At 44.0% G+C, this 26,524-nt stretch overlaps 1 protein-coding gene across 1 annotated transcript in view; it reads right to left on the reverse strand.

The window, feature by feature from the left end:
* The window catches only part of Slc5a1 (solute carrier family 5 member 1), a 69,063-nt gene that overhangs the window by 21,346 nt on the left and 21,193 nt on the right, over positions 1-26,524 (reverse strand). Inside the window, exons 3-7 of the mRNA XM_051200301.1 lie at positions 20,210-20,314; positions 19,446-19,505; positions 17,741-17,845; positions 2,345-2,450; positions 807-887 (exon numbers count right to left, since the gene is read on the reverse strand). Of these exons, the coding sequence (XP_051056258.1) occupies positions 807-887; positions 2,345-2,450; positions 17,741-17,845; positions 19,446-19,505; positions 20,210-20,314 (457 nt within the window). The remainder of the gene's footprint in view (positions 1-806; positions 888-2,344; positions 2,451-17,740; positions 17,846-19,445; positions 19,506-20,209; positions 20,315-26,524) is intronic.

Raw genomic sequence — 26,524 nt, forward strand, 5'->3', positions numbered from 1 at the left:
AAAATCTCCTACCACCAACAATGCATAAACTTTGGACTTTTAACATCACAATTTATACAGGACATACATTGTGTTTCAGATATGCATTTCAATTTCTGCCTGAAAATTCAGCATGTAAATCTGTGTCACTTGATAAATAGTTAGCCTTATTCATTCTTACCCAGGTTCTCTGCAAATACAGCACCAGATCACCACAGGCCTACACTGGAGACCACTGAACCAAGCTATAGAGATAGAATAGGGGCAATTCAAGTATTCCTTATGTCTGCTCCAACAAGAGTCCTACAGGGGCAAGGCAGTTCCCATAAAGATGGCCAGTCAGGGGTCAGCCACTGCCCTGAGCTAGACAGAGTGTTACAGGATATTTGTGCACTGTGTGAGGATATATTGCTGTGACTGGTTTAATAATGAACTGAATGGCTAACATCTAAGCAAGAGAGATAGGTGGGATTTCTGGGGAGAGAGAGGAAGAGGTGGAGGGATCTAGGCACATGGATTATGCCAGAGATGCCAGGAGATGCACAAGTCGGACATACTAAAATGGAGACTAGGAAAAAAAAACTATGTGGTAGAATGTAGATTGATAAAAGCAGATTCATTTAAGTTATAAGAGCCAGTTGGGAGTAAGCCGAAGCCAAGGCCAAGCTCTTAGTAAGTCTTCGTGTCGTTATTTGGGAGCTGGCTGGCAGGACAGAGAAAGACCAGTTACAGCAGAGCATGCAGGCAGGCAAGCCAGACTTGCTCTTGTCTTCTCAGAGCCCGACACCTCTGCCCCCACCTCCTCAGCGAGCCCTAGCCCCACTTACCAAATGCAGTCAGGATAATAGACCCCACCAGCATGATCAATGTCTGCAAGGCATCTGTGTAAATCACCGCTGCCAGGCCCCCTATCAGGCAAAAAGACAACAGATCACATGGCATGGGCAATGCTCACTCACCTGCTTCCTTTTTCTACCCACTACCCTCTCTCCACCCCCACTGCACCTTCCAAGAGGCCCTGCCATCACCACCTGCCTGTCTTTCCTTCCTCCTTTCCCTAATCCTGCTGTATTATTCTGCTGCCTAGAATGTTTCTATCCTCTTATGAAAATAACTACAAGGCTGGGAAAGGGAGGATGCTTGTCTAAAATACTTGTTGTGAGCTCTTTAAGCTAGGATATGGCTCAAAAGAATGCTTGCTGTGTAGGGGTGTCAAGATCATGACGGGGAAAACCACTCAGACGGCTGACCTGAGCTAGTGGGAGCTCACGGACTCTGGATGGACTCCGGACTGTCATCTGGGGAACCTGCATGGGACAGAACTGTGTCCTCTGAATGTAGGTGACAATTATGTGGCTTGATCTGTTTGGGGGGTTCCCCTAGCGGTGGGACCAGGACTTTTCCCGGATGCATGAACTGGCTTTTTGGAGCCCATTCTCTATGGTGGGTGCCTTGCTTAGCCTTGATGCAGAGGGGAGGGGCTTGGTCCTGCCTCAACTTGGTGTCCCAGACTTTGTTGACTCTCCATGGGAGACCTTAACCTTTCTGAGAAGTGGATGGGGGAGGGGTAATAGAATGGGGGAGTGGGAGGGCAGGAGTAGGGGAAGGAGGAGAAACTGAAGAAGGTATGTAAAATGAAAAAAAATTAAATAACAGAAAAGAATAACAAAAAAAGAATGCTTGCTCTGTAATGTTAGAGATGGGCCCTAGGGCGCTCTCTCTCTCTCTCTCTCTCTCTCTCTCTCTCTCTCTCGTGTGTGTGTGTGTGTGTGTGTGTGTGTGTGTGTGCGTGCGCACGCATGTCAGGGACAGATAAATGTGTTAACTTCTCATCCTCGGATATAAGAGCTCCATGGAGCATCAAGTCCCCTGTTGACCCTTCCCCTTCATTCCTGCAAAGAACACGTGTCTCTACCATCCTCAGATCTTACTGAAACCTCTTTGTATACCTTTCTCCTACTTCAAAATGGTTCCCAATCTAGCCACATTAAATCCAAGCCTCCCAAGGACCTGTACCTGTTTATACCAGCATGCTTTGCGGCTTTGCATCCCCTCTCTCTCCCCCGCTACTTCGCAGTCAGCACCTGACCCCCTCTTCCGGTACCTGCTGGCTCGCCTTGCTTCTGAGCCACACCACGCCCATTCCTGCTTCCATGCTCCGCTTCACTTATTTATTTTCTTAAACCTGGCATACCTCTAATTGTCCTAGCCTAGCCACACTGCCCCACAACCTTCAGGGCTAAGCTCTCGGGGAGCACCTGTGAAAGGTTGCCCTCGGGAGACTAAGAAAACAGCCTCCTTCATCCTTCGCAAGTGCCTAACCCTAAACCAGGCTTGAGCTGCCAATTCTCTTGAATGGACTCACCTGTGATTGTATAAAGGGCGGTGATTGCCAGTAGGATGAAGATGGCCAAGTATATATCCAGGCCCAAGGCTAGATTGATGAATATAGCTCCAGAGAAGATGTCTGCCTAGAAGGAGAGTAGCGAGGCATGGGCTGAAGTGAGAGAGGTCATCTGGTCACAGGGGCCATTTCATTCATGATAGTAGTTAAAACAGTCCACAAGAAAAAGGACTCTGTGATGTGTGTGTGTGTGTGTGTGTGTGTGTATCGCTAGATTAAACAAATTGAAAGTGTCTACTATGCCACACAACATCCCTTCACCTTTAATATGTGCCATATGCCATGAATACCCAGCTGAGGATCATGGGACAAGATCCTTCACAAACATTTAACTACACACACACACACACACACACACACACACACACACACAATCAGCATCCACCACCAACTGCTGCTCTCAGCCATAGCTCCAGGCTCTTACACATCAGTGTGCACGAGTTTATAATCTCTGTCCCCAAAAGCAAGTCTGAGTGTTTTCAGATCTGTGAGTGTGGAAACCCAACCCCTACTTCTTCAGCAAGATTTTAATTTTACCTGCCTAGCCCGAAAGGTGTTCATCCAGAACACCAAGGGCCTCCTGAATGCTACTGGTGCTTCTGTCTACATTGGCTGGTGTGACTTTCAGGGGACTTGTCCCCTCATCACTGCTGAATTCGTTGTGTTCTTTATACAGTCCTTCCAGGCTTTCTTCTCTGCCTCTACTACAGCTACCTGACAGGAAGGTATGCAGTTGCTAATATATACCAGCAGAGGGCACCAAAATACTGGGCTGCCAGGAAGAACACCATTACCATCAATCTTGGTAAATCTTTTGATTTGCAGGTACCAAAATTAGACTCCTCCACGGAACATGTAAGGTTTGTTGCTGTTTTGGTTTTTTATTGCACAAGATAGAATACATTTAGGAATCTGCAAAAGGAATCCAATACAATTGGACTCAGCTCTCTTTTGTGCTGAACTAAAACAGAACAACAAGAAAAACAAAAAACCTAATTAAAAACTCCTTCTTGAATGAACTCTATCTTTGGGACTCCAAAAACACAGTGTTCCTGCTAAGAACACCATAGCTATACGATTGCAGTGGAGGATTCCCTCCTTAGCCAGAGGGCTCAGGATTCGCTTTCAGTTCTTACCTGCCTCAATTTCCTGTTTCCCTGGGGCTGCCTTTCCCTCTTCCTGAGGGAAAGGCTGCCCCGGGCATGTGTTATTTTGATACTCAAAAAGTATTGACGTTTTCTCATTTCTGCCTCTTAGTGGAAGGAGATCGTGAGTTAATGTGTAAAGTACCAGCTGCCAAAGAAGTTTCAAAATCTTACGGTATTACAAGATGAAAACTAAAACTTCAGCGACAAAGGGTGAACCCCGAAAAGGCAATGACAGAAAAAGATTGAAAATTCTGAACTGAAACAGCCAGCCAACCATTTGCAGAGTCATGTGACCTCGCTGCTGGATTCAAGCTAAATACTGAAGGAAATGGTAGAGACCGCAAAATAAGAATGGCACCTTTTACAAACCAATCCGGAAAAGTTCATAGACGTTGAAAAGTTGAGTTTGCATAGAGAGAGAAGAAAGGAAGGAGAATCCCGCTAAGATAAACGACAGCGATCTGCAAAGGCTCAGAGGAGGGGAACTCTTCAGGAATTGAAAAGCAGAAGCCTTGGAGGCAAAGAAAGAATTAGAAATAGAAAAGACGGTATTAAATAGACAAAACGTTCCATCTGAAGAATGTGCACCGCTTCAAACAATGACTAATAATACACAAAGAAGACATAATGAATTTCAAAGTCCCGTTCTGGTTCCTAACATGCCTCCAACAGCATTGACGAACCACACCTGGCATGGAACTTTCCTTTCCAGGAGGAATATCTTCAAAGGAAATGCTGTCTACTCCACAAAACTCCAATTTCCTGGGGACTGGGGGAAGAAGAATGCAGTCAGAGACTCACAAAGTGTAAAATTCAACATAGAGCACTGAGAGATTTCATTTGTTTGCCACAACCCACGAGCCACCTCAAGAAAAGGTAGGAGAGGGAACATGCTATCCCGCCTAGATCCGGAATTTTGGGGTTATATTGATGAAAGGGAAGTGTTCTGAGACTTTCAGTGATATCGAGAATGTGTTGGCAATATAAAAAAATAAAAGGAACTAGCTAAGTAAAGAATCGAGTTCTCAAATGATTAATTTTTTTACTTTGTTGAGATGTTTCTGGCATTTTACCTGAAATATGTCCACCTTGAATTCCTTTTGCCTTTTCTTTGAGATATCTGCCTAGCAGTAACAAGATCAGCAAACATCTGGCTTATTATATACAAAATTTATAAAACCTCAAGATTTTTTTGGGAAAGATGACTACTTAAAAGTCTAAAAAAAAAAAAACACTTTCAAAATATATGCTCATTATAGAAATTTTTACTTTTTCCAAAAGCTGTGCACTTAGTTTATTAAATGACTTAATCAATATTCTTGTACTTAAAAAGTATTGATGCTTCTCTGGCCATGGTTTCAGGGCTGATCACTTTGTATTGAACAAACAGCTAGGCTTATTATGGCTATCATCATCATCACCATCATCCCTAGGATTGAGTTCCTCTTTGTCAGCAGTTGCCTGTAGTTCTTTGTCTAGGAATAGGACATATTCCCTTCTGTGTTAGTATTCTGTTTTGATCCTGGCATTGTGCCTGTCTTGTTTGTGTATCCATTATACAGATAAACACACACACATATATATATATGTATATGTATATATATACATATATATGTATATACATATGGCAGTAATAATTTTTAAAGGCTATCAGTATGAGAGTGGGGTGTTATGGAGGGGTTGGAGAAAGAGGACTTGGGAGACATTGGAAGAAGAAATGGAAGAGGAAAGTAATATGGTTTTATTTAATTCAAAATGTATAAAAAGGCTATCCATGCTGCCCCCCAAGCCTGCCAGATCTAGCATGGGAATCATATCTGGTACCCTGGCCTATTCTGGCCAACCCCACCTACACAAAAACCAATAACCAAGCTTCCACGAGTACCTGTCCTACCTGCCACTAACTACAAGTCCCTTCTGCATCGCATCCAGCTCCTCCAGCCAACCAGGTCTATCCCAGAGGGTTTCCCTGACCTCCCCATCACAACTAGTTCTGAACCCACCAGATCTAGCCTGGATCCAACATCCAGTGCGCTGCCAGCTCTAGCCTTTGTTGACTGCACCATAAATGATCTTGAGGCTTCTGCCAATACCTCCCTACTTATTCTGAAAGTCACCTTCGAATGCCATATCCAACCTTTCCAGCCAGATCTATATACACACACCAACCATGGACCAGCCTAACCTGACTAGCAGCCCAGCTCCCTCTGTCTACCTGACCTTCCATTCAAGCCATCTGCTACCTCTAGGCCTAACCTGCAGGCATGTGCTCTCTTTTGTCCAACCTGCTTTGTCCATACAGACTTAGGACTAATAAAAGAAGTCCATACACCAGATGTCATCGCAAAAATACAACCAATCCTAGCTGGCAGTGGTGGTGCATGCCTTTAATCCCAGCACTCGGGAGGCAGAGGCAGGCGGATCTCTGTGAGTTCGAGGCCAGCCTGGTCTACAAAGCTAGACAGAGAAACCCTGTCTTGGAAAATCCTAAAAACAAAAACAAAAACAAAAAACAAAAAACAAAACAAACAAACAAACAAAAAAAAACTACCAACCATTCCTGTAGAAAGGTTCACCAGTGAGAGTTACTTAGATGAACCCTGGGACACAGAATTTAAAGGCACAATCATAACTTCATCAAATAATTCAAGGAGTTTAAAGAAGACACAAAGACTCAGTTCAATGAAATGAAGGAGAATAAACACCTGGTTGATGCCCAAGAGAACATGAAGGTAAGGCTGATGGAAATGGTAAAGACAACCCAGGATGTGAGAACATCATCCAACAAAGAGGTGGAAGCCCTGAACACTGAAGGTGAAATGTGGAGATGGAATTGGAAATCCAGTACCTCAACTAGAAACCTCAAAGAAAAGGCTTACCAGTAGAATGGGTCAAGCAGAAGACAGAATATTAGGTCTTGAAGATAAAATAGAGGACCTACCCCAAATAAGCAAGATACCATGAAAAAAACCAAAACAAAAAAACCTTCAAATTATAGGTATACATGGGGAAGAATCCAAGGCAATGGCATAGACCAAATAGATCTTCATTAAGATCCTAGAAGAAAACTCCCCCCAAACTAAGGAAAGACACACCCTTTTGGATGTAGGAAGCACAGAGAACACCAAATATACAAGGCCAGAAAAGAAGATCCACAGCATAGCATAGCATAGTTAAAACACTAAGTCATAGAACAAAGATAGTGTATTCAAAGGGGCAAGGAAAAAATTCAAATAACATATAAGGGAAATCCATCAAGACAACAGCTGAATTCCCATTGGAAAGTTTAAAGTCAGAAGAGCCTGGAGAAATGCACTCCAAGTCCTAAAAGAGTATTATGCCAACCTAAAATATTATGCCCAACAAAACTATCTGCCATGATTGAAGGAGAAAGAAAAGTTTTCCACAACATAAAAAATTTTATACCCAACAAACCAAATCTAAGGAAAACGCAGAAGAAAATTTTTAGGCTGAGGGAGGAATGAGCACAGCCTTAAGACTGCAGAAAAAATATGAAGCCACGATTATTAAAACACAAGAAAAACCACTGCAATCCCTTACTGCATCTCTTTGTATTAGCTGCTGATGCCTAGGAACACTCTCTACCTAGGATCCCCAGCAGCCATTCTCATCTTCAGCCCAGTAACAACCTGCTTACAGGTGCCCCTCCTCCGCCTCAACTCCATTCACCTCTTCCCACCTCAACTCCATTCACCTCTTCCCACCTCAACTCCATTCACCTCTTCCTACCTCAACTCCATTCACCTCTTCCCACCTCAACTCCATTCACCTCTTCCTACTTCAACTCCATTCACCTCTTCCCACCTCAACTCCATTCACCTCCTCCACCTCAACTCCATTCACCTTCTGTCACCTCAACACAATCACAACAGATGGAGAAAATGTTTCATGATTAACACCAAATCTAAGCAGTATCTATCTACAAACTAGCTCTACAGAGGCACTGGAAGGAAAACTTCAACCTGAAGAAGCTAAACACACCCAAGAAAACACAGGAAATAAATATCAGACCAGCAAATTAAAAGAAGGGGAGAAAAATTCCCACTGTAACAACAAAATAACAGTGATCAAAAAACACTGCTCATTGCTAACTCTCAATATCAATGGTCTCAATTCCCCAATAAAAGGACACAAACTAACATGATCCAACCTTCTGCTGCAACCAATAGAAAAATATACTCCAAGCAAATGGACCTAAGGAGCAAGCTGGTGTGGTCATTTATTATCTGACAAAATAGACTTAAAAAAAACTAGTGAGATAGGAAAAGACACTATATACTCATCAAAGAAAAATCCACCAAGAGGATGCTATAATTCTTAACATCAAGCACCAAATTCAAGGGCACCCAAGTTCATAAACACTACTACATCTGAAATCACATATTACCCATCAAACAGTGATAGCGAATAACTTTAATACACCACTCTCACCAACAGACAAGTCATCCAGATAAACCCAAAACAGAGAAATGTCAACACTAGCTGACATCATAAACCAAATGGACCTAGCATATATTTACACAACACTTCACCCAAATACCAAAGAACATACCTTCTTCTCAGCAGCTCAAGGAACTTTGTCCAAATTTGACCACATTCTCAGGCACAAAGCAAGTCTTAACAGATTCAAGAAAATCAAAATAACACCCTGCATTCTATCAGACCACCACAGATTACAACTGGATGTCAACAACAACAAACAACAGATTGTTTACACACTTATGGACACAGACAACTCACTACTGAATGAAAAAAGGGTCAGGACAGAAATGAAAGACTTTCTAGGATTGGATGAAAATGAAAACACAACATGCCCAAACTTATGGAAAACAATGAACGCAATTCTAAGAGACAAGTTCATAGTCTTAAGTGCCCAGACATCTCATAATAAAAACTTAATAGCATACCTGAAAGCTCTAAAACAAAAAGAAGAAATTACATCCAAAAGGAGTAAAGGCAAGATATGACCCAACTCAGAGCCAAAAATCAATAAAAGAGATTTTTTAAAAAAAACAAAACAAGACAAAGAATCAATGAAACAAGAAGTTGGTCCTTTGATAAAGTCAATAAGATTGACAAAACTTACTCAAATTAACTAAAGGGAGGAGAGGGAAGATCCGAATTAACAAAATTAGAGATGTAAAGGGTGACATAACAACAGACACTAAGGAAATCCAGAGAATCATGATAAGATACTTTAAACATCTGTTCTCCACCAAATTGGAAAATCCAAAAGAAATGGATAATTTTCTCAATATGTACCACCTACCAAATTTAAATCGAGACCAGATAAACAATTTAAACAGATCTGTAATATCTAGTGAAGTAAAAAAAAAAAAAAAAAAGCAGTATTTAAAAGCCTACCACCCTCAAACAGCCCAGGGACAGATGACAATTTTTGTATAGAATTTTACCAGACTTCAACGAAGTTAACCCTAATACTCCTAAAACTATTTCACAAAATAGAAATAGAAGGAACATTGCCATATTCTTTTTATAAGGTCATAGTTGCTCTGATACCTAAACAACATAAAGGCTCAAAAAAAGAGAATTATAGACCACTTTCCTTTCTGAATATAGATGCAAAAATACTCAAATAGTTGCTAACTGAATCTAAGAAGGCATCAAAAAGATCACCCACCATAATCAAGTAGGCTTCATCCCAGAGATGCAGGGATGGTTTGACATATGATAACAACAAATGTAATCCACCAGATAGATACATTGAAAGATTAAAAACTACATGTTGATCTTATTAGACAAATAAAGGACCTTTGACAAACTCCCTAGCCTTTCATGATAAAAGTCCTGTAGAGAATAGAGATACAAGAGGTATAGCTTTACATAATAAAGGCAGTTTACAGCACGCCAAAAGCCAACATCAACTCAAATGGAGAGAAACTCAGAGCAATTGCACTAAATTCAGGAACAAGAAAAGGTTGATCTCTCCACACTACAGTATAGTACTTGTAGACTTAGCTAGATCAGTGAGACAACTCAATGAGATTAAGGATGCACAAATTGGAAAGGAAGAAGTCACAGTATCTTTAGTTGCAGATGATCTGATAGTATATATTCCACCAAGAAATTTCTACAGTTGATAAACGCTTTCAGCAAAGTAGCTGGGTACAAAATTAACACACAAAAATCAGTAGCTGTCCTATACACAGATCACAACATCGTCTGAGAAAGAAATCAGGGAAACACCACCACCTTTCACAATAGCCTCAAATAATATAAAATATCTTGGGGTAACTCTAACCAAGCAAGTGAAAGACTTTTATGATAAAACCCTTTAAGACATCGAATTAAAGAAATTGAAGAAGATACAAGAACCACTTACAAATGAAAATTTAGTTGTCTCCCAGGGAAAAGCAAACTTCTCTTCAGGCTCTAAGGGTAGGCTGCGTGCCTAGCTGTAGACGGCCAGCAAAAAAATGAACTTAACAGCATCTTTGGAGATTACCATGTCTGGGCCTTTTTTCTTTTCTATATCTCTTTTTAAAAAATTTATCCTTTTTATTTTTATTTATACGGTCACTTTTTCCCTACAGGTACTTTGCGTGTATAGTATGGCTTCCAGTTTTGTGTTCTTACGGAGTTCACGAGTGTGTGAACAAGTGGTTTCTGTGCCTATATTGGTTTCTTGTGCCTTTTCTTGGGATCTTTTCATTCTGTTTGTTTGTTTTGTCCTATTCTGGTGTGTTTGCTTTTGTTTTACTTTATTGCATTATATTATTATTCTTACGTGCCTGTTTTATCATGAGAGACAGAAAGGGTGTGGACCAGAAGGGAAAGGATGTGGAGAAGAGGCGTCCTGTGGGGGGGGGGGGACTGTAACCAGTGTATTACATGGGGGAAAACTATCTTCAATAAAAGAAAAAACAGATGGATAAAGATAAAGTGGTGTGTTTATATAACCGAATAATATGCAGTTATTAAATTAAAAAGGGAATAATGAAAATCACAGGTAAAATAGATGGAGAAAGAAATTATTCTGAGTGAGGTAACCCTGGCCCCAAATGACAATATGGTACCTGATATGTGGATGTTAGCTTTCAAACCGTCAATGAGCATGCTACTATCTATAGAACAAGGGTTAGATATAGAGTAAGGAACTGGTGTTGGGGGAGGATCTGCTAAGGAAGAGGAACTAGAATATAGAATTAGACAGAGATGTGGTCCCTGGAACAGGGAGGAGAAGTGGGTTGGGGGAGGGGCGGATGCAGGAAGGGACAGCTATCACTAAGGGTCCTTTGCAGGATCATATGGAAACCTACCACACAGAAGCTGCTTAAAATATATACATATATGAAAGAAATAAAAATGGAGTTCTCAAACAACGGGGGAGACAAAGCCCCAACTAACCATGGGTCTCAACCAAGTGAAACCTCCCCAGTGCCAGGAATGCCTTACGGCTTATTGAGTTGTTGGCCAAAGAGAGAGGGGCCCATGGAAATTCCCAGAAAGCTCAGGCTGTTGTCAAGGCTATTGGTTTCTCTCCTACAACTGATGGTAAGTAAGGTCCTATCGCTGACGACAACACATCTATCCCACTGAGCTAGAGCTTTCACCCCTGTTGACGGGTGTTTGTGGTATTGAAGGCACTCTGTATTCTACTAGAGGAGAAAGGAAAACACCAGCCCAGCTACAAACTCTCCAATCTACAGCGGTGCCCTGCTTGCCTGATATGCCGGTACAACCGCGGTATAAAAGTTGTGGGAGTAACCAACCACTCCGACTGGATTTAAGTCCCATTCCATGAGATGGAATCCATGCCCGAATCTAAATGGATTGCCAAAAACCTGAGACTAAATGGGCCATGGACCTAGATGAAAACCAAATACTACTGTTTTGCTAAAGGAATGTAGCAGTAAAATGACTTCTGACAACATTCTGAGACACTCATAGATCAGTGTCTCACTCAGCCATCATCAGAGAGGCTTCCTTCTGCAGTAAGAGGAACTAATACAGAGGCCCATAACTGGACAGTGTGTGGAGAGTAAGGGATCTTGGAACACTCAATCCTAAAGGAGATGTCTCCATCAAATCCCTCCCCCTAGAGGTCAGGGAACTATGTATAAGAGGAGACAGAAAGATTGTAAGACCCAAAGGAGATGCATGACATCAAGGAAATAGTTTTCTTAGACAAAATAGGATTGATGAACTCATAGCAGAGATGACTCAACATATGCAAGTAAATAAGTAATAAGACACATAAATAGACTTAAAGAGAGAAATCACATGATCATCTCAATAGAGGAAGGAAAAACCTTGACAAAATACTACATGCCTTCATGATAAAAGTTCCAGAGAATGTAGGACTAGAGGGAACATATTTTCAACAATAAAATCTGTACACTATCCCTACTCCTTTTCAACATGTGTTCAAGGTATTATCCAGAGTGAAGAGAGGAGAGCCCATGAGGCCTCAACCCTACACAAAGAAGTACAGGTAACTAAGGAAACGGCCATCCCCAAGGAAGAGAACATCAGTTAGTTAATACTAAGTGGTCAGTCCTGCAAACGTACCCAGTAGTGACATTGTACAGGCTGAGCAGGTTATACTTAGGAATGTGTGTGTGTGTGTTTGTGTGTGTTATATTTAGGAATATATATGTATATATATATATAGAGAGAGTGTATATATATACATGCATATATATATGTATATATGTATATATACATATATATATACAAACAATTAATGAAAGAAGAGGCCATAAATTTGAAAGACAGCAAGTGTGGGTATGTTGGGGGGGGTGTTTAAAGGGAGAAAAGGGAAGGGAGAAATATTGTAATGATTATATAACCCCTGCCTGGGATAAAAGAAAAGATCTTAACAAAAATTAAAAATAAAATAAATCTAAGGCAATGTATCAAAAACTAAATGATAACTTTTCTGGAATACTTTCTACAGAGAGAAAAGTCTTTTTGAAAAAAATAGGAAAATAATAAAATACTGTGTGTGTAGTTTCAAAACAAATAGCACAGAAAGGAACACCCTTATGTTGGGAGGCCACGCACACATAGCAAGCTAACAGCTTGTCACTAGGTACCTGGAGCCCTGCAGACATAACCTCCTGGAGTGGGAAATGGGACACACACAGTGCAGGCCACATGTATGTGTGACCATTCCCAAAACTGGAACTGTTAGAGTTAAACCTAAGGGTTTTGAAGCTTTTTAAAACATTTCTAATTAAAAAATTTTAAATGTTTTAAAGAAAATATACATTTCAAAGTCATCACTGTCAAAGCCGAGCACTGGTGAGGGCTTTTTGTCTGCCTTTGTGATTTTTAAATACTTTGCTGAAAGATGGGTATCAATAATAAAGCTCTCTACCCTCTCTGGCAGTGTGATTGTGGAGATACAAATTAGAAAACATAATTTAATAGTTAAAGAGAGGGAAGACAACAGGTGTATATTTCTGTGTCTGTGTGCATGTGTGCCTGTGTCCGTGTGTGTGTGTGTGTGTGTGCCTGTGTCTGTGTGTGTGTGTGTGCCTGTGTCTGTGTGTGTGTGTGTGTGTATGTCCATGTGTGTGTGTGCCTGTGTCCATGTGTGTGTGTGCCTGTGTGTGTGTGCCTGTGTCTGTGTGTGTGCCTGTGTCCATGTGTGTGTACATGTGTGTCTGTGTCCGTGTGTGTGCCTGTGTCTGTATGTGTGTGTGTGCCTATGTCCATGTGTGTGTGTGCCTGTGTCCATGTGTGTGTGTGCCTGTGTCTGTGTGTGTGCCTGTGTGTGTGTCTGTGTGCCTGTATCCGTGTGTGTGTCTGTGTGCCTGTGTCCGTGTGTGTGTGCATGTGTGCCTGTGTCCGTGTGTGTGTGTGTGTGTGCCTGTGTCCGTGTGTGTGTGCATGTGTGCCTGTGTCCGTGTGTGTGTGCATGTGTGCCTGTGTCCATGTGTGTGTGCCTGTGTCCGTGTGTGTGTGTGTCTGTGTGCATGTGTGCCTATGTCCGTGTGTGTATGTGTGACTGTGTGTGTGTGTACCTGTGTGTGTGTGCCTGTGTCTGTGTGTGTGCCTGTGTCCGTGTGTGTGTACATGTGTGCCTGTGTCCGTGTGTGTGCCTGTGTCTGTATGTGTGTGTGCCTGTGTCTGTGTGTGTGCCTGTGTCCGTGTGTGTGCCATGTCTGTGTGTGTGTGCCTGTGTCTGTATGTGTGTGCTGTGTCTGTGTGTGTGCCTGTGTCTGTGTGTGTGTGTGTGTCTGTATGTGTGTGCCTGTGTCTGTGTGTGTGTGTGTGTGTGTGTCTGTGTCTGTATGTGTGTGCCTGTGTCTGTGTGTGCCTGTGTCTGTGTGTGTATGCTGTGTCTGTATGTGTATGCCGTGTCTGTGTGTGTGTGCCTGTGTCTGTGTCTGTGTGTGTGTGCATGTGTCTATATGTGTGTGCATGTGTCTCCTGCCCATTATGATCCTAAGATATCACTGAGCACCCAGTAAGTCCTCCCTGGCAATGAGGTTTCAGATGGAGAAGTCTCATTACTCAAATTTCTCCTTCCATTTGTCAAAGTGAATGGTCCAGGTCATAAGCATCAAACATTAAGCAAGAGCAAAAGCTCTTATCTTTACCCAAAGACCCAAAATGTGCAGCAGGGATGCTGTAAAAAGTTTATTGCAGTCATGATCTGTGATAACAGCTCCGGGAAAATAGAAACCAGGACATCCAGTTGTCAGGTGATTCATAAAATCTGAAGCTTTATCTCAGCCGATTGTATGTATTTGAATGAGATACCCCATGCCAGGAAATCTCACAGAACAAAATGCCTCTTGCATATTGATGTGGCAGGTGTTCAACTGAGCCAATAAAATCCATGGAGTGACAGAGACATGATCACAAGATGGCAGCCACAACTGAGGCGTTTTGCCACTGCTAACCTCTACCTGTAATTCCCTTTGTTTTCTTCTACCAATCACACTCCCAAATCCCTCTTACCTGTCCCTAGGTGTTCCCTATCCAGATATGAGTCTCACAAACCATTTGTGCAGGAATGCACATGTGCGTGCGCGCACACACACACACACACACCACTGGTTAATCTTTATTTAATATAAATCCTTACCACTGTGGTTTGTATCTATGAATGCTGTGTTCCTGAATGTCAGGCTCTCAACAGGTGTAGCTGTAATTTTTCTAAAAGTGTTACCATGTGATACAAAATGAACCTAAAGCCAACCACATTTATAAGGACAATTTCTTGTGTTTCTGTGTATGCACCCTTCCTTCTCCATCATCTGAAGCACCCACTCTGAAATAGATGCTTCTTCTACACAGTCCGTCTATAGAGCCTTCTTCTAACCATTTGGTTACAGTATACATTATAAGACCACTTCACTTCCCTGGGGTATGGGTTCTGACCCTATCTCTACAGAAGAATGTGAGATTTATATGGCAGAGGACATATTCCAGTTCTGTTCCTGCTGAGCATCACAAAACTCTTCTCCTCTCTATGCAGTCTGTACACCTGCAAACGTCCATCCTGTGCTTAGGACTCGGGATGAGACACACTATCCCTTTCCATCATTCTCTGGCTTTATCTCACCTGAACAAAGGGCAGAATTGTGAGACTGCAAGCTTTGAGCCTAGACAGTTTTAAATCACAGTGCTGGAGGGCTGCGTGTCTTTATAGCAGGTGTGTGTGTGCACATGTGTGCATGCCGGTGTGCATGCACTCACACATGGAAATCAGAGGGAAACGTTCCAAGTTGGTCCTCACCATCTGACTTACAAAGGCAGGATCTCCCGTTTGTTTCTCTGGACAGCTACTTCGGGCTAGCAGGCTCACAAGCTGCAGTCGGTTGTGCTGTTCACTTCACTACGCCTGGGCTGGGATTACAGATGCACTCTGCTGCATCTGGCTTTTTATGTGGGTCCTGGGGATGGAACGCAAGCCATTAGGCTTACGTGCTATTATTCATTGAGCCGTCTTCCCAGCCCTAGCTGACTGGCTTTTGATAAAGTTACCTGACATCTCTTGGACTTGGTTTCCCCTTTCATGGTTTGGAAGTAAAATGCACATCCCAGCCCTGAAGTCCACTGATGAGAACCAGAGGCAGTGGGTAAAATCTCCAGTGGGAACTAGAGCTAAGGCATCTTCATGTGCAGGTTTCAAGACATCTTTGGGATCTCGAAATAAGTATGACATTGGCCAGGACCTCCAGCCAGGAGCCTCAGAAATCACACACAGAAGCAGCCTGCAACTGTGTACAATTCCCCTGCCAACTGCTGGAGAACATGCTCCTTTGTTCCCGCTGGGCTGCAAGGGGCTGGTCCTTGACTACCTGGGGGCTTTCAAGTCAAGGGGGTTTAATCAGTAACCTGGAAAGCAGGTGAGGCAGTAAGGAGGGGACAAAAGCCCTGGCACTAGTTTGTTTACGTGACCGCCCCAATACAGGCCTAAGGGCAAAGAGTACCCTCCCATGGCAACTGCAGCCAACAGACTTTCACCAGCGTCAGCGCTGACCTGCAAAAAGGAAAGCTGTGTTCCCTGTCCTATGCGCCACTCTCACTCTCACAGCTAAATAAGACGCAGATCCTTCTTAGCGTCCTGCCCCTTCTAAGGTGGCCCCAACCCTCCTGCTTACATCCTCTCTGCTCTCCTCAGCCTGTCCTGACCGCTTCAGCACCCCTAAAATCCGCAGTCAAGGCTCTGCACACGGGTCTCTGGTGAAATAAGGACTGAAAAGTCCAGGTTTTTCATCTTGTCACTAAAAACTAGCCCTGGAGAGGGAAGGAGGACGAGGAGGCAACAATCAGGCTGTCACCAGCTGAGGACATGTGTCACATGTCACATGTCACATGTCATAGTATGTGTCAGGAAGTGGTGTGCAGTGGGTGACAAAGTCCTCTCGCCCACATCAGTGACGGCAGGCTCAAAACCACTCATGGGAAACAGTGGTGTCTTCGACCAACAGTGCTGGGAAGATTGAGTGTCCGCACACAAAAGAATGTGTGGACCCTGCCTTGCATATACAACTTAGCCCAACGTAGATCAAATCCAGGAAAACAGAAGGTAACACTCCAAGGAGAAAGGCTGGGAGGGGGTTCGGCAAATAAAATGCTTGTTATGCGTACACAAGAACCTTAATTAAAATCCCTAGGCCCCAGGTGAAAGGTAGACATGGCATGTGTTTATAACCGCAAACACAGGGGTTAGAGATAGGCAGATCCCAGGGACTCGGTAGCAAGCCAGTTTAGCCGAATGGTGAGTTCTCAAACAAATGAGGTGGAAAGCAATAGGAAAAAGACATTAAACAACGATTTCTGGCCTCCATGTGTGCATGCAGTACACACACACACACACACACACACACACACACACACAATTTTATTTAACTATTAATAGAAACCATGGAAATAAATCTTCATTCTCTTGAATTTTACAGCAAAGTCTAAGAAATATCACCAAAAGCACGAGGAACAAATATGAAATAGACCATTCTGTCAAAATGTAAAGCCTTTATGAATCAAAGGAAGCTGTCCAGAAAGCAAAAGATAAATGCTTACAAACTATGCACTTGGTAAGGGCCTAGAGTCCAGAACATTATAAAGAAGTTTTATTCTTGAACAAGAAGACAAACAATCTAATTTTTTTCAGTCTTTGCATGTTGGCCAGACCAGAGTAGATAATGTAAGAGGGAAACACTTTTAGAAATATTTTTCTTTGAGGAACAATCAGTTCAATGTGTCCTAACCCTATGAAAACACTTTGGGATAAGCAAGAAATTTTAGACATGCCGAACACTAAATTATCTGAATTTTTAAATCACTTTTTTTTTAAGTTTTTATTAGATTTGTAAAAGCATAATGGTTAGTTGTTGGTTCCAAAAATTAAAGGTGTATGCTGAATAATTGAAAAAAAAATGAGAATAAAATACTATGAACTCTAGGATTTGATTTATAAACTGTTGAAAAAATTAGAAGGGAATAAATGAACCAAGAATGGCAAGGTGTTGCTATTGTTAAAGGCAAGCAGTCTGCAGTAGTTCATCAAACACAGCAAGGATGTGTTCTAAAATTTGTGTACAGGGAACACTTTTTGCTTCTTGGTGGAACAGCATATGTGATAGTGAGAAAAGGAAGGAAACCAATGGCCAGCCTTCCCTCCCCCCCCCCCCCGCCCCGCCCCGCCCCACCCCGCCCCTGCCCCGCTGCGCCCCTCCCGCCCCACCCCTGGTAATGCACTCACTGAGATCTTGGTAAAAATGTAAAGCAACAAAGACAGAACGGAAAGGTAGATCTGGATCCGCTTGCCTCCGAATCGCTTCCGCAGGTACTCTGGCATGGTCACCACCTGGACAGGATGAGATGGAGCCAAAGTGAACAGACAGCCCAGGACAGGCACATAAGTGGGGTCTATCCTGGTGCCAGAGCCACGAGGTCAGACCCCTTGTTCCCAGGAAGTCTACAGAGCAGCCAGATGCCATTTGCTTATGTCAGCTCCACAATAGAAGAAGGGGACGCCTTAGCATTCACTTGCAATATATCCAAAGTATCCAACAAACACGTGTTTTCTAGTAAACACATGGCTGAACATAACTAAGGAGGCAGAAGCCTGCCCTGGAAAAGGTGATGCAGAGGCATATATGTGTTTGTGTGCGTCTGTCTTTCTAAATGTGTGTCTGTCTGTATGTATTCTTTTTTCTATACAGTGCATCTACTGCAAATAAGACAATGAATGATAACCTCTTATCAATGCACCAAAGAAGCTGTCCAGGTTAAATGTGACTGTCACCTTGTTCTACCAGGCAATACAAAGGATTGCAGCTGCAGGCCTTCCCAAATATTCTAGTTCCCTTCTGCAAATCCCAACCACACTTCCTGCTTTGCTCCCTGTACCCTTAGCCTGTTGTCTTCTGGGACCAATATGTCTCTAGTGATCTGTGAGCCTTTGCAATATACTATGATTTTGTTTATGCTCTGGAACATTTGTTTAATGACGTAAAGATGTGTTGCTTTTGTTTATGCAGCATTTATGTAACTCTGTGAAGCTGTGATTCTTTGCCTGTTGAAACACCTAATGGTCTAATAAAGAGTTAAATGGCCAGTAGCCAGGCAGAAGAAAGGCTGGGCTAGGCGGGGCTGGCAAACAGAGAGGGTTAATGGGGAGAAATCTGGGAAGAAAATGGGGAGCAAGACAGAGTGAGGAGGTCAGGGGCCAGCCACCCAGCTAGCCACGGTGTAAGAGTAAAGAAAGATACACAGAAGTAAAAAAAGGGAGAAGCCCAGAGGCAAAAGGTCGATGGGATAATTTAAGTTAAGAAAAGCTGGCTTAGAAACAAGCCAAGCTGAGGCCAGGCATTTATAAGACTCCATCTCTGTGGGATTATTTGGGAATGGGGTGGCAAGTCTTCCAAAAGACCCAAAGTATAAAAGAGTAAAAAACAAACCACAAGCCTTCAGAAGGTATAGCCTGCAGAGTTTGCCTGTATCACCTTTAGCTCCCAATGTATAGACTGACATGTAGGAGGTGCTTATATATGTCACTTAAGAGCTGACGATAAAGCTACGCTTGGTCGGCCACATGCTCCGAATGGGAGGTGATGTTGTGCATATTGAAGGGTTAGATCTTTTTCTCAACCTCTGTCAAAGGAAGTAAACAAGATCATAGCAGGATAGCTCAATAGCACACCCTGAGAAATGGTGTAGGATGCTTGGGGCGGGAGGCTCTGAGTGAGATAGGGTCCCTTAGGGACTTTCCTAGATGGAAGAGTAGTGAACTTGAACTGAACAGAGCCCCTGCAGACAGTCAGGAGCTACCTTAAAACCTAGGAATGAAAACAGATCCAGACTATTCTCTGTCATTTGTGCCATAAAGTCCCTTGTGGACTCCAAAAGGATCAAGTTCACGTGTGGGTTTGCTGATGAGGAAAGATATCAGAGTGTATACTTACCCCAGCCTTGATGTAAATTGGAACGAATATCCAGCCCAGTACAACCACGAAAATCAAGGCCTGCAACCAAAACAAGAGGTAAATTCAGATCAGAAGAAAACTTACCCATCTCGGCCTCTCTTAAGAGATCCTCAACAGCTATAGAGAAATGCCCACTCCCCTCTCTCTCCCTCCCTCCCCCCTCCTTCCTAAGTGACAAGGATAGACTTTGGTACTTGATTGGCCTATGGGAAAAGCATGTGAGCCAACAGTAGAAGGAAACCCAGAAGCAGATGGGGTGGGGGGGGGGGGAACTGGGATTGGAATGTAAAAAATAAATAATTTAAAGATTAAAAAAAATCTGCACTCAGGGTGGTTCTGAGGGTCCCATAAGATCTCAAGGTCCTCCCAACATACACTGTGCTGGCTGCAGAGACTGCTATAATCACATACAGTAAGCTCAGCCCTCAGTGTAGAGCGCTGGCAGCACCTTTATGAGGTAGGGAAGCATACTGGGAAAGTGTCTTCTACAGTAATTCTAAAGGGACTTCCTGCTGTGGGCCATGTCCCTCCATCGTTCGCCATCCACACTGAGGTTACATAGTCCAGGGGGAGCCTTACAAACGCCTACACAATGTTATTTAAACTTCAGCCTTCAGCTCTGTTGACTAAGTATCTTTTCTTTATAAAGTTCATCTGTCTCTAACATTTCATCACAGTAATGAAGAAGGAACTGATGATACCAGCCCCTTCTACCCGTAGGATACAGTGGCTTAGCTACTCACATTCCATTCAAAGCCACCCATTGCAATGCCTGAGGCTGCTCCTGTCCCCGCCAGTCCCACAAAGTGGCCACTTCCAATGTTACTGGCGAAGAGAGAGGCTCCGATCTGCAATAAATAAATAAATAAGTTAGGTGAGCAGGATACTCAGTCTGGGACAATGGAAGAAGGGACATGTCAGCCAAATGAAGGGACATGAACAATCAGAGGCCAGCTGGGGTCTTGACTACGTTGACATCTGTGGATCCAATTCCCGCAGCAGGCATTGCAACTTGGGAAATAACAAAAAACGCAAAGAGAGGTTTGAAGGAGCAACAGGACTCAGATGGTACACGTCAGACCATCTGTGGGTCGTTTTTGAACTTGATTAGAACTGTGAGGAGAACCGGGAAGTCCCACAGCCCACCAGAGTACCCGGAGGGTCCTGTGAGTCCAGCCGCTCAGGAGCAAGGCTGAGCCTTTACCACCACATCCTGTGCAGAGAGTGTAAAATCAGGAGGCCACCTCTGCAGCTGGGTGAGAGTGAGTGAGGATGGTGGGCTGGCCTAGCTGTGGCAAAGGCAAGCTTGGGGACTGGTTGTTTATGCTTTAAAACAAAGCCCACAGCCTTGTTTGGGGAGGGGGGTTGATGAGGGAAAGCTTAACCGAGGCTGATAAGGTGAATGCCAGGCATTAAGAAGAGGAAACTTGTAAGGAATGTTATACAGACTGAGCAGGGAGGTGGCCGTTAGGGCATCTCAGAGAAAGAGATGGAATAAAGTCAGGGAAGTATTGCTGGTACAGAACATCCTGGGATCTGACTGGGTTCATGTATGTAAGGAGGATTGCTTTGACCTCATTCCAGACTTGATCCCACCCCACCCCATGACCTGTGCTCAATCGGCTACAAACCCCCCCTCTGTCTCCACAATGTTGTTGACATCTATTTTTGTTTTTAGGATTTAGATTTTTTTTTTTCTCCAATCTCAGTTTTTGGTTTTTTGTTTGTTTGTTTTCTTTTCTTTTCTTTTGAGACAAGGTTTCTCTATGTAGCTTTGGAGCCAGTCCTGGAACTGGCTCTCTAGACCAGGCTGGCCTCGAACTCCCAGAGATCTGCCTGCCTCTGCCTCCCGAGTGCTGGGAATAAAGGCGTGTGCTACCAATGCCCGGCCCAATCCCAGTTTTTAAAGTGGTCAGATTTGCTTATTGTACAAAATTTAAGTACAAGCAATGGGGTTAAAGCCAGCGGAGTGATGACACACAGTGGACACCCAGGCTGGAATCCATGGAAAGCAAGAGGAGCTCAGTGGGGGCCGCACGGGGGGGGGGGAGGGGGGGTGCATGGTGACTGGTGATGTCTTGCTTGTACAAATAAAGCTTCTCTGTAATCAGAGGGTAGAGATTGTTAACAGGAACTGAGATGGCTGGAGGGAGGGAGGGTATAAGCCCACAGAAACAGGAACTGGCTCTCTTTTCTGCTGGGAAGCTAATGAGGTAAAGGTGGCTTTGGCTTGCTCCTTCTTCTCGCTGATCTCTCAGCGTTTTCCTCCACATCAGATGCAACCCTCCATCAGAGGGACTAGTGGGAGTTGCCAGGCACCTCCCGATGTAGATCCCCAATCTAGGCCAGCAGGTGAGACAGCAACAGAAATAAAAGGAGACCCTGCAGAAAGTCCGACTTCTCAACGCCCCTGTCTTCATACACTTGTGTTTCTCGTGCTGAGAGTAGCTGTGCTCTTCGGGTGTTTAAGAAGGAACTCGCTGGGAGTGGCTGAAGTCAGATATTTTCTGGCTGACTTGACCAACCCCACATCCAGTCTGTTTTTCATCAAGATGCTTTCAACTTCTCTTCTTCTCTCAATGCAATCCTCCTCGGTCAGAGTGCTGTCTCTCCCCAGTGCTGCGCCGTCTGTTTCCGCTCTGTGAGTGTCTGGTGTCTGGAGCGAGGTGGGCTGTCACAGTGAAGACTCTCAGGGCTACTTCATCCAGACTCATGCTGGGCATCCAGCAGTACATTTTCCTTGCCACCATTATAGAGATGAAGGCTGCCACACTGCTCCCATTCCCATTGCTGAAGTACAGTTCTGCCCAGGAGCCCTGCAGGTTGCAGGTTCTCCTCCCCAGGCTGCAAAGGAGCCTGAGCCCAATCTCTGCAAGGGCGCAGGGTTCCATCTGGTTCTTTCTACATCACTCTTGGCTGCTAGCCATTGGCTGACTGCCATTATCTCCAAACAAGACTATGTGGGGTTGTGGAGAGACAGAGAGAGGGAGGGAGAGAGAGAGGGAAGAGTACCCAGGGGCATGTGTGTGCATTGTGTGTGGGTGCTGTGGTGTGCATGTGTGTGCATTGTGTGTGGGTGCTGTGGTGTGCATGTGTGTGCATTGTGTGTGGGTGCTGTGGTGTGCATGTGTGTGCATTGTGTGTGGGTGCTGTGGTGTGCATGTGTGTGCATTGTGTGTGGGTGCTGTGGTGTGCATGTGTGTGCATTGTGTGTGGGTGCTGTGGTGTGCATGTGTGTGCATTGTGTGTGGGTGCTGTGGTGTGCATGTGTGTGCATTGTGTGTGAGTGCAGTGGTGTGCACATGTGTGTGCATTGTGTGTGGGTGCTGTGGTGTGCACATGTGTGTGCATTGTGTGTGAGTGCAGTGGTGTGCACATGTGTGTGCATTGTGTGTGGGTGCTGTGGTGTGCACATGTGTGTGCATTGTGTGTGGGTGCTGTGGTGTGCACATGTGTGTGCATTATGTGTGGGTGCTATGGTGTGCATGTGTGTGCATTGTGTGTGGGTGTTGTGGTGTGCACATGTGTGTGCATTGTGTGTAGGTGCTGTGGTGTGCATGTGTGTGCATTGTGTGTAGGTGCTGTGGTGTGCATGTGTGTGCATTGTGTGTGGGTGCTGTGGTGTGCATGTGTGTGCATTGTGTGTAGGTGCTGTGGTGTGCACATGTGTGTGCATTGTGTGTGGGTGCTGTGGTGTGCACATGAAGGCCTAAGCACAACGTACAGGAGTCAGTTTGCTTCTCCCACCAGGTGGGTCCACAGGGTTAAATTCAGGTCTTCAGATGGCCTTACCCACTGGGACATCCCACCAGCATTTTTCTATGTCAATTGAAGTCTCTCCCTCCCATTCGTCATCCCCACCCACCCACATGTTCGGTTATCTCTGCAAAGCACAGCTCTATTCTGATCAGAGACGTTCTTCTGGGTCCTCTCCACCTCCAGCTCCCATGGGCCCACTAAGCAGCGTCCTGAAAGCTCCAAGCCCAGCAAGAACCCTTGGAACTCAGTAAGATTTCAAAGCTAATTTCCCCTCACATAAATGTGCTTGAGCTTCACATTTCAGCTGGAATTGTTTCTCCTTCTCTTACCATTTGGTACTCACAGCACTTGAAGGCCTCCCCACTTCTCCTATTACAGTTACTCAGAAGGCAATCAAGGCGATGGCTTACTAACAGCTGTCATGGGTCAATCACTAGTCAGTATCCATTTCCTCCCATCTCACCCCAGAGGACAAGCACTTGACCCTTAAAGACAATTTATATTTCAAAGCCTAAATTCCAGTATGACTTTATCTGGACACGGGATCATTTTGAAGTTTATCAGGTTAAATGAAATCATATAGGTGGAATCTTGTGATAAGATTAATGTCTTTATAAGGAAGAGAAGATATACCCTCCACTGCCCCTCACATATATGCACGCGCATGCACACACACACACTCACACACACACACACTCACACATGCATACACATGTGCACACACACACACACACTCACACATGCATACACATGTGCACACACACACACTCACACATGCATACACATGTGCACACACATGCACACGTGCGCGTGCGCGAACACACACACATACACACACAAGGCCATATGAAGACCCAGAAGGCAACAGCTATCTGTAAGCCAGGAAGAGAGATGTCACCAAAACCAAGTCTGGTAGCACCAAATCTTTCAAACCCCTCCCACCAGCACCAACTCCTTGGCAGGAGTCCAAGTCCCTCTAATGCCCCTCAATTATTTGGACCATTTACCCAGGACAGCTTTCCTCTTACTGCAATTTAGATCTCTGATAAGACCAATTCAGTTTTCCATAGTACAGTGAGTGACTCTACCATCAAAGTTTTCACTTCGGCCCCTCCAGGGTTTGACACAAACTGAATGATTTCCTGTGAGTCTCTTCTTAAGAAAAAACTACTTACAACCTAAAGGGAAACATCTGGCTGTATCATTTCTCCCTGCTCTTAACGTTAGAGCTAGAAAGCAATGGGATTACACTTATTTCCAGGACCAAAGACAGACATCGCTTGATGACTATGCCTTCAGTGAGTAACTCAGCCCTGGAAATGGGCTGCTGGAACCAGAGCTGCCCACAGAGTCTTCTGTAGGCTCCTCAGCTCCAGCTCTGCCGGGGACTTTTGAGACTGCAACTTCTCTGCTACCACCCAGATTTACTGGGGAGCAGAAACAGTCTCTGGCTATACAGCATGCTAAGATCAAGTGGACAAAAAGTATGTGTGAAAGAAACGCCTCTCTCTAAATGCCTGCCCTTTATCTGCAGAGTTGTAACCATGAGTTACAGAGTTAAGGTCTGTAACCATGGTATTTATCCTGCCCAATGGGAGACACTATCATTTCAGTCACATGTCAAAACTCAGCACACGGTCTGAAAGCGGCTTTCACTATCTCACCTCTGAACCCCCAGAACTGCTAAACTCAAGATTCCCAAGTTGGTCTCAGGTCACAGCCAAGTCATTAAACCGTTCCAGTGGAAATCTCCTGAAGTGACTCAGCAGACTTCGGGAAAACCTTCTTCAAACAACATAGCTCCCCAAGGATGGGATTACAAGGATCCCCAGATTTGGGCGCCACAGCATTTAAAGAAGTGGACACTCCCAGACAACCTCAGGCAGCATAGCAAGTTCCAAGCCAGCCTGGCTATGTAGTGGCATACTGTCCCATATGGAATAAAAAAGAGTTCCCAAAAGGGGATCACATGACCTCCAGGGATCCGCCAAACTCTACCCTATACCCTGTCCCTAGAGTTGGATCTACAGGAGTGAACTGTTGTGCCAGATTTTACATGGGGATCTGAATCCTTATGCTTGTTATCCTAGTTAGGGTTTCTATTGCTGTTATGAAACACCAATCAGTGATTTGCTGTTAACAAGTAAGTAGTCATGTAGGAAGTTAAGGCCTGCCAGACACAGAATAGCCAAACTGGGGTCTGCCTGGCACTGTCAGATGTCCTGATTGTGACTAGCCAATGAGGCCATGAAATATTGCTAAGGAGACTGCTGTGTCCCTTTTCGCCTGACTCTCTGTGTCGTTGGCACGCACCTCCTCACCCCCTGTCCAGGGGGAGCCATTAGGACCCAGCAACATCAACTCTCTTATATTTGTGGTATTTCTAATTTAAAAATAAAAACGCAACTCCTTCCTCCATACCATTCTGATTAGCTGTAAGCTGAAGTAGCATACAGGCAGGCATGGTAGCAATGCCTACAATGCCAGACCTCAGGAGGCTGGGACAGGAGGGTTCCAGACTGCCCTAGTGCACACAGTGAGTGCCAGATCAGTTAAGCTATGTCAGAAACCTTGTCTCAATAATCAAAATGCAGACAGGTCTGGTGGGGCGCCCTGTAATCCCAGCACTTCAGAGTGCAGACAGAGATGTCAGGAGTACAGATACACATTGTTTGGAGCCACAAGGACTATAAGAGACCTTGTTTCAAAATAACACAAAAGATAGCTTCATATAATATAGCCTATGCACTATATGGTCCTCAGAATATTTAAGTGCATGTGTGTGTACATGTATATACATAAATTGATGGATATATATATATATATATATATATATATATATATATATATATATATCCAGATTCTGGCATGGTTATGTTTGGAAGAGAAAACACAGAGCACATATTTATTTTACTTTGTAGGCTTTTCTAATTTTTCACAATTTTATGAAATTTAATTATTAGAACACAAGTCTTTAGACTCCCCATCGCTCTCTCGGATTGACTGACAGAGCCTGAAGGCTGAGAACAAAGCAGGCAGGCAAGTTCAGCATTGGTGTTGTGTAAAAATGTCACCAAGGGTTGGTGAGGCAGCTCACCAGGTAAGGGACATCACTGTCACATTTGACAACCTGAGTTCAACACCCAGAAGCTAAGTGGGGGGTGAGGGGGACATTTCCCATCAGTTGTCCTCTGACTTCCACACACAAGCATGGCATGCACACCAGAACAAGTATGTACACAGGCTCACACTATTTAGCTACCTAACTAGACAAAGAAATGAAGAGATGTGGTAAAGGT

Source organism: Phodopus roborovskii, unplaced genomic scaffold, assembly GCF_943737965.1.
Source record: "Phodopus roborovskii unplaced genomic scaffold, PHOROB, whole genome shotgun sequence".
Lineage (NCBI taxonomy): Eukaryota > Metazoa > Chordata > Mammalia > Rodentia > Cricetidae > Phodopus > Phodopus roborovskii.